The following is a 16,678-nucleotide window of genomic DNA, read 5'->3' on the forward strand; positions in this document are numbered from 1 at the left end:
ACTGGGAAAAGTAAACATATAAGGGTTAGGATACATATAAGGGCTAGGATGCGTACCTGGCATAACCTGAAGGGGTTGTACTGTGGGTGTCATCGGTTGAAGCGTTGGGCCCGATGATTGTGTAAGCACTGTTGATGGGCCCATGATGTCATCCTTTCTCCATGGCATGTAATCCGGCACGCACACTAACTCTGGGATGATAATCGATTCGCGAGTAGGTATATGATCATACTGTTTTTCCCAAATTTCAATATATTCTGAGAAGAATACCAGTCAATTCGTATTCATTTACCGTAAGTCGATTTTAAGGTATTTATCGAGCACCTCAGGTGCCTTAGGAATCTATTGTCAGAATCCAAATTGCTGCAACAATCTATCCGTCTAATGCATCTCGACAGTAGCATAATTGACCAATGGGACCTTAACATGCCAAATGTTCAGATTTTGAGAGAATTCATTTGAAATTACTGCGCGTATTGCCGGATCCTCGTATAGTGTCCATTAAAACTAAATGAACGTGATAAAAATATTAGTTATATACATAATACCAAATACTAAATATGAAGCGACTATTTTATGTATATATATTTTATTTAATATTTACTTGCACTTCCGACCATTGGTCTAATAGAAGACGTATATCGTCAAGAGCGGTAGGTATTCCAACATAACTCACCGGATGGTTCCACCTAATTAAATAATTTTTTAGTATACAATTTTATTTTAAATATATGCAATACTTGTAAAATCAAATAAAAATTTTACCTTATTATGAGTGGGAATGTATATGGGTAGTTCACTCGAGGACGTAAAAATAGAAAGCGAAACTGAGCCCGTGATTGTAGTAGTGATAGGAAACCTCCGATTTAGGCTTTATTTAGTGGTGTCACCCTGCACATCTCCCGCAATAATGTTGCCAACACGGCAAACCCCCAACTAAATTCCCCAGCTGCTCTAAAATCAACAAGTTTCAGCAGCCACATCAGATGTACGAGGTTCCGTGACAAGTTTGGCATCAAATATCCTCCAATCATCTCAAGGATGTATGCCCGAGCATATCCTATTCTTTCTACTTCACCCGAATCATTCCCTGGCTCCGAGAATGTGTATCGTAACCAACCCATCTCGATCCGACCTCCATAAATATTATCCGAAATCGCACCCAAAAGATCGTAGCATACGGCTCCCCAATTAGCAAACTGAACGAACTCGGTGAGTGCGGACCCATCCACCGGCAATTCCAATTGTAACTGCACATCCTCTAAAATAATGGTACACTCTCCGCATGAAAGATGGAATGTGTACGTCTCAGGTCTCCACCTCTCTATTAACGTGCGGATGAGTTTCGGGTCCAACTTGCACCCCCAGCCTATTGTGGCCACGTGCCACAAACTCGCTTCCCTCAAGTAATTTTCTATCAACGGTGATGAATGACCAAACATATTACGAATATAACATTGTAACACCCGATCTACAGACTATTATAAAAAATTATAAAATATAAATTAATTAAAATTACATAAATGAATAAAATATTAAATAATATTCAAAAATTAAAATTAGCCCTTACCATTTTCATTTGTTCGACGGAGATATGTTTATGATCGAGACGAATTAATTCCCCGGCCATTGCTAACACAATCAAGTATTTTTGAAATTATAAAAAAAATACTAATTTAGAAAGAAAACTAAAGGAAATAATTAATTAAAGAGAGCTTTGAGAAATTTAAAGAAAAACTTGAGAGCTTTGAGAAATTTAGGGAGAATTTTGAGAGTTTTGCTAAATTTTGAAGAAATTTTGTGTACAATAATAAGAAAGGGTTTTATACTCTCTCTTTTCACCGTTGGACCCCCCCAACGGTCAAAAAAATAGCTGTTGGGAACAAAAACACGGAGCAAAACACGCTCCTGGGGAGCGTTTTTGCCATGTCAGCAAAGCGCATCCACGTCAGCGCTTTTGTGCTGACATGGCAAAAATGCTCCCCCAGGGGCGTGATTTGCTAGAAATTTCATCCTAAAACGCTCCTATATGGACGTATTTTGCCAAAATCGGCCATTTCCGGTAAATAATGCAGAAATTGGCCCATTTCCGTAAATATACTTAGAAATGGGCCTTTATAGGTAAATTAGTCAAAATAGTCGCATGTGTTTCTTTAAGTTTACATTTTGGTTATTGATGTTTCAATTGTTAAGATTTGATCATTAATATTACCGACTGATAACAATTTGGTCACTTGTCATTTATCTACAGTTAAGAATGAGACGGAAATCACATATGACAAGATTTTAATTGTTAAATGGCTACGTGAATGCCATATATATATATTTAAAGTTTTTTATTGTGGATCCTACCACTTGTTTCTTTATTTATTTTTCTTAATATCTTTTTTCTTTTTTTTTCTCATTTATTTCTCACTCACGTATTTTTACTTTTCATTTATTTTATTTTTTCTTTTCTTCTCTTTTCTTTCTTTTTTTTCATTTTGAATTTTTTTTACACTTTCTCAATTTCTTTTAACCAAAAACCCTAGTCGTCACCTCATTCCCTTTCTTTCTTTTTTTTCCATTCACCCTCAACCCCAACAACACCATCCAACCTCACCATTGGCCACTGCTTCTCCCATTACGTCTCACCTCCCTAAAAAAAACTTAGCCCTCACCTTTTACCTTACCCAAAATCTCTTTTCCTCCATCAACAACACCTTGATTGGATCCTTATACCTGTTGTAATCATCTTTCCAAACACCTAAATCACCCTTAAACCATAAACCAAGTCTCTAACAAACATCAACCAAAACAAAAAAAAATAGCCAGACCCTTCAACTACACCACCATCTTCATCCACTCACCTATAGCCTTACCACCTAAACCAAACATAACTATTATAGACATTCTAAAGAAAAAGAAGAGAGAAGAAAATACCAGAGACAAGAAGAAAAAATAAAACAAAAATGATTTTCTAAATTTTCATAACTGTTCCTTCCCTACACCTCTTTCTCTTAAAAATGGAAATAATGCAACAGTTTTGGGTTGGTTACAATAGCTGCTAGTTGACAGTTGTAACTCCCCTCCCATATGCATCGTTTCATTAATACAGAACTTAAAAACACAAACAAAAATGCACTATTTCATTTGGCTTACAGGATAGACTAAGACGCGTCATTTTGATAATGGATTGTTTAACCAAAACGTTGCACATTACTTGTCCTCAAGTACCTCATAAAAGTGGGAAACTTCTATTATAATTCTTGGAGCACCTCCCATGTTCAGGGAATGTATTAGCCCATTCGACCAGAATTCCAGTGATGGCATGACTCCCTCTCTTTACCATTCACCTATCCAACTCTTGAATCAGTTCCTTAGTCATGGCTCCATCATTACCTACCAATAGCAGAGTTGGTTACCTTAGTTTTTTACCCACATGTTCCTTAAGTTCGGAAACATGGAATGTCAGGTGAATCCTCAAGTCTGTTGGTAGCTTTAATCGATAAGCTATTTTCTCCACTTTAGCCTCAACAGCATAAGGCCCAAAAAACCTTAAGAGACAACTTTTGATTTAGTATGCTCCTCACTTTATATTGTTTTTATAGTTGCAAAAGATAAACATAGTCCCCAAATTGGAATTCTCACTCACTCCTCTTGCGGTTAGTTGCTTGCTTCATTGTATCTTGGGCCTTTTTTAGATGAAATTTAAGGGGCTTCCTTGCAACTTCCCTCTACTAAAGGCTTTTATAAACAGTGTCCATAAGTGATGACCCAACTAGGTAAGGTAGATGATAAGGAGGCCCTTGGCCATAAAAAGTCTTTTAAGGAGTTGATTGAATGGTTGAATGGAAAGTGGTGTTATACTACCACTCAGCCAAGGGAAGCCAAACAACTAGTCACTAGGTTTCTCACCTGTTATACACCTTAGATATCCCTCTAAGCATCTATTAAGCACCCCTAGTCTCTCCATTAATCTCAAGATGGTAGGCAGTGGAGAGATGTAAGTGTAGGATTTAGTGCCTTAAGTGTAGTATTTTTGTCTAGATACACTTGTAATTTTTTCGAATAGATTGTTAATAAAATTATTCATGACTTACATTAATACACTTTTTATATTGTCCTCACATGGTTTTGCATGTAAAGAAAAATAGAAGCAAATATTATCTCATTGGTTGTCTAATGTTTAACTAATATTAAGCAGTATTACATGGTCGAATAGTAATACAGAAAGATAACTTATATTAGTAGACGTATCTAAACAAGTTCGTAGTCTAATTGAAAATGAACAAACCGATTGAAAGACTAATACGACGTCTATCAAGTCCAATTGGGGATATGTCTTGTCTTGGGCATTGGAGTGAATGACTCCTAGAAGATAGAGACATAGATGTGACTGACTGGACTGACAGTACATCAGACTAGACCCAAGAAGAATAGATCCTAAATTCATTTATAGATTTATTCACTTGTGACGTTAATAGTGTGGCATACCTAAATCCTGAATGGATGACGGACTATGTATGCGTGACTCATATACTTTGATGTAAGTAAAAACCTGAGTTCAAATAGATAAGGGATCGAAAGCTAGTGCGTTGGGTATACAACTTTTGCAATATGTAGCGTCATTCAAAGTAGTGGAATTCATAGCCCCAGATATGGGTAAATGGTATCCTCTCACTGCATTACATGGTTGATGAAAAGTAAACATGGTCACGGGTCATTCATCTTTATGATGAATGATTTTATTACTATTTGATGGTAATTGAATTTTTATGAAAGAAGATGTAATAGTTATCATAAGATAAAATAGGATCATATTGGGAGCATAGATTTATTCTGAAGAGATTAAGGATATCCTATAAGGGTAACACACTTATGACAAGATCATTGGGCGAGCATTTATCGAGTAGCTTTTGTAATGGTATGTCGTTGGAGAGAGCTCAACCACGATACTATACTGGAATGATTTTATGACTAAATAAGTTTATAATTAATAGGCAAAAAGTTGGAACTTAACTATAAATTATTTGAGCCCTAATCACATATGTTCAATTGATCCTCTACTAACTTATTGAAACCAAAAATGAATTGCATGTTAAATCAAATAAAACAATGGAAAAAATAGAAAAAAAATAGAGAAATGAGAAACATTTGGAAATGAATGTGGTTTTCTCCAAAATGAATGACCTGAAAATGAATTTATGGTTTTCGAATTAAATGATATTTGAAAAATAGAAATAAATCTTTGGGTCATAATAAATTCGTTGAATGTAGAAATAATTAAATATATTTTCTCATAGATTCATTTATAGTAAAGTCATTATGATTTTAAAGAAATTAGAATTGGGTTGAGAAAATATTTAACTAGTAAAATATTTATTTTGGGAAATAGAAAAATAAATATCGTGTTGGATCAAATTATGAGTATTGGGTTAAAAATCCAAGAAGTCCTTGTAATTGGACCCAATATGAGAAAAGCCTAAAAGCCCCTCATGTTTAAGAGAAAGATGGCAAACCCTAGTTTGTTTAACTAAGGTTGCCTCCCTCTATACTTCTGGTTAGGCTAGGAGTTCATTTTTATATTTGAAATAGACTTCTACAATTCAACAAGGGTTTTACTTCTTCTCCTTATAAATAGATGGCATCGGTAGGGATATATACAAAACTCTAAGATATTGTTATTCTACCTAAAAATAGTGAGAGTTTATTCCCTAAGTACTAAATCTATTTACCAGAATAACTATTCTACCGATTTCTATTGAGAAAAGATTTTACTTTCACACTAAAAGTAAATAAATAAAAAACTATTTCTGGCTCTGCATTTGATTCGAACTGTTTGACCCCACACTCAAAGTAGTTCGTGGTACGAGAATAGTGGAGAAGGCTGTTCAGTTGAAAGCTAAGAATGACAAGAATTCGTCTAGTCGAAAACATAAGTGTGATTTCGATAAAGGGGTTATTGCTATAAATATAAAAAAATTGGCTTGATTTTCAAAATTTTTATTTTTCGTTATGTAAGAAAATTGTTTTCGAACCGGATATTTTCCAAAAATTGGTATCAACACCAAGTTATTCTATGTTTATAGTATAAACTGAGACCGAAATTCTCTCTCTTCTCATGTGTGATTAATTTTGATAAGATGTGACATTCTTGTAATTGTATACATGTTTAGGAGAATGTATGCAAATGATTGTATGATATTATTTTATTATTATGTATGATAAAATAATTTTGCCAAAGTTTTGATTCTTAGAAAATTAAATGTAATTTATTAATTTCTCGAGCAAGTATATCCTAGATCATGGACTATCATCTCCATGCAGGGTTTAATTTTATTATTTTAGAATAAAATATGTGAGTCAAAAATAAACATAAAAATTTTGTAACCTAAATTTTTTTACGGAACCTAGAGAATCAGGACGCATCCAAGCCGATCAAGACAACGCAAACCTAACCCAGCCAAACTGATGTGAGACTAACAGTGGTCTGATAGTAGGAGGCTACCAGTGGTCCGCTAGTAACATTTGATGGCAAGGTCTAGTGGCAGAGGTTGACAACGGTGGCCTACAATGATGGCTAGTGGCGGCCATTAATGGTGGTCAGTGGTAGCTGACAACGGTAATTTGATAGCGACTGGCAATTGCTGACAACAGTAACGACACGAAAAAGGTGATGAAAAGATGACAATGATAGAAATGTGAACCGGTACTGCAGCAAAAGTCCATTGTGGCAAAATAGAAGAACCAAAGTATGCTTTAGGGTGAATTTTGTAATTTTTTATTTTTCTTAAGATGGAATCATAGAAACTTTGGATGGTTAGGGTCATTTAATTTTTTGTCATTTTATTTATGTGATAAGCATGATGATATTTATTTGACAGCGAATGTATGTTCATGCATATGTACGATAAGTATGCTATATAGTTTAGGGAAGAATGCCACATGTACTTGTCAAGCATATATTGATCATTCATGATTGAAACCGGACATTAAAAACCTTACATGTTTTCAAAATATTGAGGGGAAGAATTTCTCTTTTGATAGCATAGCAATTTAACTACCCCACTATAAAATTGTCATGTTGATCTTATTAAGGTGATTTTCTGAAAGTAATAAGAATTGTCTTGTAATCGTATAATAGTTGGATCGACCTTTGTGGTAGGTATTATCATGTGATATAACAAGAAGTTCTTTCTTCAAATAAGACAACTAGTCACAGCATGTTAATCAATGAGATTATCCTACAATGGCTCATTTGTGGTTCATGATGTGATAGGTGTTGAGTTGATGGTTATACACTAAAGAAGTTAAGTAACTTCCTATAAAGCTCTACTTAAGTTAAAATAATGGTCAAACATTACATGATTATCAGTACCTGTGAATGCCTAAGGAATTAGGCTCATGTACTAATTGGATGAAAGTACATGTTCTTACTAGTTGATCATGATCACCCCACGGTGGCTTGATTCAATGGGTGTAGGAATTATCGTTACAACGGCTTACAAATGTTTTCAAGGTTTAATGTAGATCACATACATAATCTTAATGCAAATCATAATGTTGCGAAATGTTTTCAAATATTTGCTTAATACAAATATATTCATGAATGAATATTTTATTTTCAGTTCGAAAATGACACCTACTCCCTTATTAAATATTCTCACTAAGGACAAACTGAACAAAAATAACTATAAGGAATGGAAAATGAACCTAATGATTGTCCTAAGTTGTGAGAAACTTAAAACAGTTCTTGTTAATAAGTACCCTCCGGCCACTCAAGTTGAGGCTAGAAAACGCTGGGATGAGTCTAATGAAATAGCTCGTTGCTATATGCTGAAAAGCGTGACTAGCACCCTTTATAAGCAATTAGAGAGTTGTAAGACTACCAAAATGATTCTAGACAAACTAGAACACATGTTCGGAGGTCAATTTGCCTTGGCTCGATAGTCGAGTATTACTTGTTTGATGTATGCCTACAAAAAGCTTGACACTACGATCAAAGACCATATGATTACTCTTATAGGATACATTGCCAAGGCCACGAATAATAAGGCCAATTTGAACCAGAACACTCAAATCGATATGGTGTTCAAGAGCTTGTCCAAAGATTTTGTTGACTTGAGGGCCTCATATAACCTTGGGAACAAGACCCTAACACTTACTAATTTGTCGTAATTTGATATGGCAATTTAGGCTTTCCCGATATACTTAAAGAGCTTATTCTCAAGCAAAGTAGCGTATTTTCCATAGTTTTTGGTAATTTTATATTTTAATTTAATAAGTGTAAATGTCTTATTTTTATTCATTTTGAGACCCAATTTGATCAATAGTGTCATTGGGGGCCCTCACATATGGTTGAGTGATGTAGGGACGTGTTGGAGGCTGAAATCGAATGAGAATGACACCAAAGGAGAGGGTATTGCGATATCCAAACATTGGGAATCATGATAACTCCGACAGACCCAAGAGTGGAGACCACCCTTCAGTGGTATCGCGATATCCACTTTGGGTATCACAATATCCTCCCTCTAAGAAGTCCCCCAAGTTCAAAATTGTTCAAGGTATTGCGATATCCTCTTTCTTGGTATCGCGATACCAATATCGTGAAGGGAAAAATGGACAAAAAAGGGTAGTCTTTGTCTACCTGAAGCACCAATCATTGGAGGCTCGTTCAAAGGTATTTTAGGCACAAGAATTAGGTCAAAGTAGCTACTATATTAGCCAAAATTTGGCTGAAAGAGAAAAAATGGTCACGTTACCTTATTTTAGGCTTAGTTTTCTCTAGGTTTTCTCCTAGGTTTTCTTCCTCTTCTTCTAAGGTTTCTTATTTTCATTTCCTTAGTTGTAGATTTTACATTTCCCAGTAACTTTTCTTCTTATTTTAGTTGCTCTTAGTTTTAATTAAGTTAGTTATCACTATAGCTCAGGTTTATTTGTACTTTTAGTCCCTATACCTTGGTTGTAAGACATTTTCAGATTTAGTTTAATGTATTTCAGTTTCTTTCACTTTGCACTTATTAAAGTTTGTTCCTTTTATATTTATTGCTTTAGGTTTTCTTGTTGAATGCCTTTCTTTTTATGCTATTTAAATTTTCTTGCATAAAAATCCCAACTTTTAACTTTTTCTTAAGCTTTGCTTTAACGATTCCTTTGCTTTTCATTTTCATTGTTGTTAGTTTTAATTTCAGCATGAGTAGCTAAACATTTAAGAGGGTTGGTTGATGGAGATGTGGTGAGCTGATTTTTGGATGAATGACCAAATTGTAATAAAGTGGACTAATTTCAATAAACTTAGAAACTTAAGATTGACGACCCTAAGAGAACATTTAGGCAAGTAAGACCAAGAGGAGATCTTATTGGGCACCAATTCATTAGTCCCAAATGTAACACCATCACTCGACCCGTTCGCTAAATCCGAGTGCGAGCGTCACAGTAGAACTGATTGTAATGTTATGCTAACCTTATGCAATTTTTGTGACAATTTTCTTTAAAATAAAAATGAATGTCAAATTTTAAAAATTTATGTCAATTTTTGGGGGGGCCTTAAATTGAAAATAACTTTTATTAAGGGGAGAAAATTATTCAGAAACAAATTTACCAAATGTTTTGTTATATCAAAAAGGGGGAGATTGTTAAACTAAGCTTTATTTGACAATATGTTTTGATATTACAAATTGAAGTGTTTTGGAATTAAAGTTAGAATTGAACAACATTAGCAAAATAATTTTTCAATTAAAGTCTAAGAGACAAAATTTTAAATCTTTACTTTAAACTCTTAGAAAAAAATTTTGAATCAACTTTAAAATCAAGCTAAAATGATTTTAATCAAGTAAAAATTCTTTAAACAAGTCAAACTATTTTTCAAACAAGTCAGAACAGCTGCAGGTCAAAAAGTAATGATACTTTTTAACCAAGTATCGATATTTTCAAAATATCGATACCCTTTAGAAAAATGGTACCAAATTGACATTCTATTTTTCACAAGTTTAGTGAACTTTCAATCCGATATCGATACCTTTTATATAGTATCGATAAAATCTATCTAGTATCGTTATTTCAGGTCCAACAGTCACTGAATTTAGCATTTATTGCAGAAAAACATCGATACCTTTTTATTTGGTATCGATACTCACTGTTGCAAGTGAATTAAATGTTTTGGTTTTCACATCCCCAATGGCTCTATTCATTTGTCCAACAATCACAACGGTTAGAATTCAATTCAGGGGTATAAATACCAGCTTCCAAAGATCCTACAACTATAAGAAAGAATATTCAAGCAAAAATCATCAATCAAACAATCTTTGTGCAAATACTTCCATATTTGTCTTTCATACACTTGTAAGTTTTATTTTCATTCTTTTGCTCAAGTGTTTTTCATTTTAATTGAGCTTCATTTGCAAACACTCAGATCTTGTAAGGATTATTTTTTTATTTGCTTCTTTGTATCTCTTTGAGAGGGTTAGTGTCTTAAGATTTGGCTAGAAATCTTAAGGGAGTTGTAAGGTTAAACCTTGTCCTCAAAGGTTGATCAAATTAGTGAATTTGGGAAAATCCTTAATTGTGGAAAGCTAAGGTAGTGGAGTAGGCAATTGGGGTCGAACCACTCTAAATTCTTATGTTCAATTTTCTATCATTTCTCTTTAGCTTTTACAAAAAAATTTAAAAGTCAATTCACCCTCTCGGCAATTTTAGTTTTATCTTTTGAGCTAATAATCAATTTTTTTTTCAATTTTAACTTTTATTCAAAAATACTTCAATTTGTTATATCAAGACGTATTGTCAAATAAAGCTTAATTTAACACTTGGTTATCAAAAAAAGGAAAATTAAAGGAAGAGACTGAGATTTGTTTATCTATAGATCCACACTACGTTTGATCCCTCGGAATGACTTTGACCCCCCTGAATGACTAAGTCATTCCGGGCATATTTAGTCCGTTACAATGTTTCCAAGTGCTTAATTGATTGAATATTCATTTAGCAGAATGGTCTAACTTAGAATTAAGTAGTAAAGTCCCGTTATAGCCATTCAGCACACCAATCTCTAAATGGCTATTTCAAGATTGCTTAAAATAGAAAAAAAATTACCCAAATTACCCATGCACAAATAAATTGTATAAAACCCAAAAATTAAAAGAAAAACTCAATTAAAACATCCCAACAAAGGATTCAACACAAAGAACACATCAAAACATTGAAAAATGAAGGAGACACTCTTTTCGGAGCATGGGAGGTGAGATTTCAAACTCCAAAGGAAGAGAAAGGGGATATGATGAAAGTTAGTGTTTTGTATTCATGGTTATTAATAGACAGTGGTGAACACAATGGAGGAAGGCTGGTAATGGGTTTTTGGTTTATTGCATATGGGTTAGAGTGAGAAAGTAGAAAATGGGTTAGACTAAAGGCTACTTTAACGTTACTTTTGAAAAGTGACATGAAGGAAATTGTTTATGAAAATTTTAGTTTAAGATTTAACTATTTAATATTATTATAAAAATAATTTTAAGAAATAAAATGTTAATTTTAAATATAATGTTATAAAGCAAACTATATATACATTTAAATGATGTTAAAATTCGTTAATATTATGATGTTTCGGTAAAAAATAAAACAAATTATTGTAACCGTTTATTAATATTTTAATGAAATAAAAAATTTAAATATTTTTAAGCAATTAATATTAATTGTTTGTAAAATTTAATTTGAATATATAAATTATATTTTAAATAATAGAATATAACCATTACAAATTCAAATATATAATTTATGTAAATTTCAATAGAGAAATAATTGTATACACAATATAAATATTATATAAAATGTATTGGATTATAAATAAGGGTTAAAAACGTCATTTGACTTCAAAAGTGTTTTTTTTTTCAGAACACAAAAGCTACATTTTATAGCTTTTGTTTTTAGGTCCAAAAGCACTTTTATTCGAAAACATTTTTAACTTCAATAGTTATTTGTTTAGCATTATTTATGACTCTAAAAGTGTTGTTAATCCCAAAAACATTTTTGAAATGCAACGAGAAACAAAACCTAGTGAGAGATGAAAAAAATGAAGATGAGAAATAATAATACTAATAATAAAATATTTTGGTACCTCAAAAGTAAATAATTTTAATATCTAGATATTATATTTTTTATATTAGAAAGAATATTGTTTTATATAATATTGATATAGTTATTAATAAATATAAAAATAAATTAATACAATATTTATAAATAATATTTTTTATAAATATATATAATTTTTAAATTTATTTTTATAATTATAAAATGTAATTAATTTAATTTTGAATAAAATTATAACAATAAAAATAAATTATTTTTTAATTAAAAGGATAATAATATCATTTATCCAACAAAACAAAATAATATTATTACTTACCTATTTCATTTAGTGAACCAAACTACATACAAATTATGTGTTTGTTTTATTTCCACCGAATAGTTATTTGACTTAATTCCTATTTTACTCCGTTTCAATGAACATCGTTGGCTTTTCTACTCAAATTTGAAGGTTGCATTAGTAAGTGATTTAAGAGTAAAATGGGAGAAATGTCAATTGTATGTTTTATAAACTTGGATAACCCCATCTTTCTTACTTCCTCCTCTCTTTTTTTATCTTTCATGGACCAAAATCTAAAATTTTTTCAACCCATAATAACCAAATTCAAAAGGCATAATTTTTTTTTACCCTCTAATTTTATAAATAAATAAAAAATTGTTTTAGTCTTATTTTTCAATTCTTTTAGGTTTTACACCTACATTTTCTGTCAAATCACCCCAAAATAAATCAAAAGGTTAATATATGTTAACTTTATTGACATATACATAATTATCACATACATGGGACATCATTTAATTAATTTTTTTAATATTTTTCAAGATTTTTTTAATGATTTTTAATTTTTAAAAAATGAATTAAATACTTTCTTGTCATTCACGTGACAATCCACATATATGCAATGTCAACAAAGTTTAAAAATATGAACTTTTCTATTCATTGTTAGTTGATTTGACAAAAAATAAGTTTAAAGGTTAAAAAATATGAAAATTTAAATGAATGACTAAAATGATTTTTTTATATAAAATTAGAGCACCAAATAAATTATTATGCCATTTCAAAAAACTTAAACTTCAAATTTAAATAACTCAAATCTAAAACCATCAAAACATAAATAATCCTAAACTCCAAATGAAGTGAAAATTTTATAAAAAAAAATCTAATTCAACAATTAGTGGTAGGACGTTGAAGCTTTGGACCTGTCCGGATGTTGGGCTAAATCCATGACTACCTTTAGCATAAGATAAAAGAAATGTCCAAATTAGAAAGTTTTGTATGTTTCTAAGTAAGCCTAGTGAGGGTCCCCATGGATCCTTTAGCCCAACTGGTTAAGCCTAGTGCTCATCAATTAAATCCACTACTGGGGATTATCTTACCAATGTAAGCAGACAAAAAGAAAAAGGGTGTAAGTTCGTATCAGGTTAACGGTGCGGCAACGAGCAATCCTTATCTGAAAACTGAAAGCCAAGGCAGCAGCGAGGTGTTTTGGCTATGGTGATAAGATGATTAGTGAATGGTGTTATTGCTTAAAGGGTAACAATGTAGCTACCACAGCATTTAGACCCCCAACCTAAAAAAACTAAAGTTGCAATACACATACAAGCCGTTTGATTTATCCAATTCAATTAAATAATTTCAATCAATCTGACAGAAAACAATCCCATTTATTACGTTTTGGAAGCTTCTCATTATGACTTTAACATTTTCTCTCTTGGATTCCACGTGACTATTTTCACTTCCACAGCCTAAGATATATAGCCGCTACTTTAAATATCAAGCTTTTTTTTTGTTGGCAGTGGTTATGGGACATATATTTTATTCTGTTCATTTAAAATATAACAATATAATAACAAAAATGATGCAACACGTTACAATCTATAGGGGTAAAGTGATTTTTTATTTTGGAAAAAAATATAATTAGCTTTACAAAATAAATGTTACTATGTAATATAAAATTGGGGGTGACTGTCAATCATTGATCTATTAACACTGAAAATAATAAAACAAACCTATCAATAACTTTTAATATGTTCTAAGTCCACCCACTGCATGTCACTAGTATTGGACAAAATTTGCCACATCACACAGAACCAATTTAGACCAGGATATTATTATTATTATTATTAAGCATTGATTATGGTTTGTTTTATTAAAAGAATGTAACGATGAAAAAACATTAACATGCATATATATGATTGTGATTATTGTTGTATTTGTCACTATTACTATATATTCTCCGAAAACTAAGAGACAACCCCATTTACACCCAACACACAAACAAAAGAAAAATCCAACCCTACACTTGAAATAGCTATGAAGTGAATTTGTCTTTGTGTTGATGATACCTTGAACAAACAAAAACTATAAAGGAAAGATGCTTGTTTCATAGCTTAGGGGTCACTCTCACTGATGGGCCATTCATTGATTAAATGCTTACTCATATGGTGTATCACCATCATCAACAGTGCTGGACCTGAGACAGGTGGGCCGTTTCATTGTTGGGGTAACCATTCATTTTCCTTCTCTTCATCTCTCTCTCCCTTCTCACACTCAGAGCTGCAGTAGTAATGGCGCTTCCATTTCCACTTTCTGAACATGAAAATTGCTGGTCAAGCACATTGACTGCCGTGTTCCAGCTGGAAGCCATGTCCATCATTGACCCTTCTTCTCTCTCCTTCCCTATCTTTTGCATCCATTTGTAGCATTTTAACAGGTTTTCCTGTACATATACCGAAACATTAAAATATAATACTTGGACTTTATTCTACTGCAATGTTCTCAAGTACCTTATGTACATATAAACAGCTGGAAATTGCTTTGTGATAGCAGGGGAATTGCAATGGGAACAGTTCATGGGAGGCAAAGAGAAATGCCGACGCTGCAATTATCGATGGCTTGAACTCTAAAAGCTTTGTTACAGTTTGAGCTTTGAAGATGATTTCAACAGCTCGGGCTTTGAGGGCTTGCCTTAATGCAGGGTCTTTGAGCTTCAAAAATGGAATGAAAAAGGAGATAAAAGAGAAAGGAGTAATTGAACGCATCCGCCATTTTAGTGCTCCCAATATTAAAAATTCCATCCTCTCTATTGTTCGTGCATCAAACATGAAACCTCCATCGCCCTACATTAATGCCATAGAAAACACATTAACCTAAAACCGGTCTTAGGTTGCTGGCCATGTTACAAATTTTTACCTGAAACTCGGCGAGAGAGAAATCTGTTCTGTTCATCTTGGCAGCCAAAGAGACGCAAGAGATAGCAATAAGTCGAAGAACCCATGTCTTATTTTGCTGCAGCGTCAAAGTTACAGCTCTGTGAACTGACTAAATGGTGTTTTAACTAATAGCAACGAACGAAGTTAAGAAGACATTACCGGTATGGGTTGGCTTGATAAGAACCGGTCGAGATAATTAACAGCAAGATACGATATAAAGGGGTGGAATTTGCAAGATAACTGAAACAAAAACCAAACTGAGATCACAAATGAAATAAACAAAGTAAGTGAGTGTTGGTCATTTACTTACCTGTGAGATTAAACAAATAGCTTCTTGTCTGAAACAAACATCAATATCTGTAGCTTTGAGTGTGGGCATATGATCGGATTCAAGCAAGAAGAGGGAAGGTATAGTATTAAAGTTGGTTAATGGGTTTTCAAGATTGAACTCCATTAGCTTAGTGGCGCACTGCATAGCTACTATCTATCTGTATCTGTACCTACATTTTACTAAGAGAAGTGGGACTTTATGCAATTGCAGAAGATAGAAATCTGGTACTATATAATTTAATGTAAAGGATGGATTATGACCTCATAATGTTATGCATTTCCCAAATTAATGAAAGGTGTAATTAATACCAGGTGGAGCTTCCAATCCATGCAGTATTTATTATGTACAAATTACAAAAAAAAAAAAAAGAACAGTGGCGAACTGGCCACCTCTGAATTGTGTTCCCCTTCTTGCACCAAACTGGTAACATTGCAGTGCCAGGTTATAAATCTTCAGGTAGACATATAATTAAATTGAACTTTTATATGAATATTACCAAAAAAACAAATTATATTCCAGATAAATTAAATTTCATTTTTTATATAAATATAGAAAATATCTATTTTATTTAATAAAAAATTTTGGCAGGCAGTAGGTACCCATAGTATAAGCTTTAATAGCAAATTAAAACTGAAGAATTTAGTTGAGATAAAAGTTCTGTATAATGATAAGTCACATTATATTTTTAAAGAAAAAATTCAAGTTAAGATAATATTATTAGTAAGAGTAACTACAAGACCTAAAACAGTTAATCTTTCCTTAATTTATTAAAATTTAAACTCAATCCAATAATTGAAAAAAATAAGCACTTTTGCTTTTCTTTTTCTTCCTCTCCTTTATATGCACATCAATATTATGGAACAATAATTATTCATTTACAAGTAATCAAATGTTAATAAGCTTATACACAAATTGAATGATTTGATTGTCGAAAAGGCTGAGAATTTTAAGGAGGGGGGATGAGAGGGAGAAATTGAAATGATAATAATGTGTATGGAGAAGCGACAATAAAGGGAAAAACACATGCACATGCACATGCAGTGGCATAATGAGTGCATGTTTCACGCCATACCACCAGGC

General features: G+C 32.4%; 1 protein-coding gene across 1 annotated transcript; it reads right to left on the reverse strand.

The window, feature by feature from the left end:
* Positions 1 to 14,221: 14,221 nt before the first annotated feature.
* Positions 14,222 to 16,052, reverse strand: LOC107918811 (putative cyclin-D6-1). Its single transcript, XM_016848398.2, has 5 exons — positions 15,578 to 16,052; positions 15,427 to 15,507; positions 15,248 to 15,343; positions 14,842 to 15,174; positions 14,222 to 14,774 (listed from the first exon to the last, which is right to left on the reverse strand). Exons 1-5 carry the CDS (start codon positions 15,740 to 15,742, stop codon positions 14,514 to 14,516), a joined length of 936 nt encoding a protein of 311 aa, XP_016703887.1. The 5' UTR covers positions 15,743 to 16,052; the 3' UTR covers positions 14,222 to 14,513.
* Between the last annotated feature and the right edge of the window lie 626 nt (positions 16,053 to 16,678).

This window comes from Gossypium hirsutum, chromosome D13, assembly GCF_007990345.1.
Source record: "Gossypium hirsutum isolate 1008001.06 chromosome D13, Gossypium_hirsutum_v2.1, whole genome shotgun sequence".
Taxonomy (NCBI): Eukaryota; Viridiplantae; Streptophyta; class Magnoliopsida; order Malvales; family Malvaceae; genus Gossypium; species Gossypium hirsutum.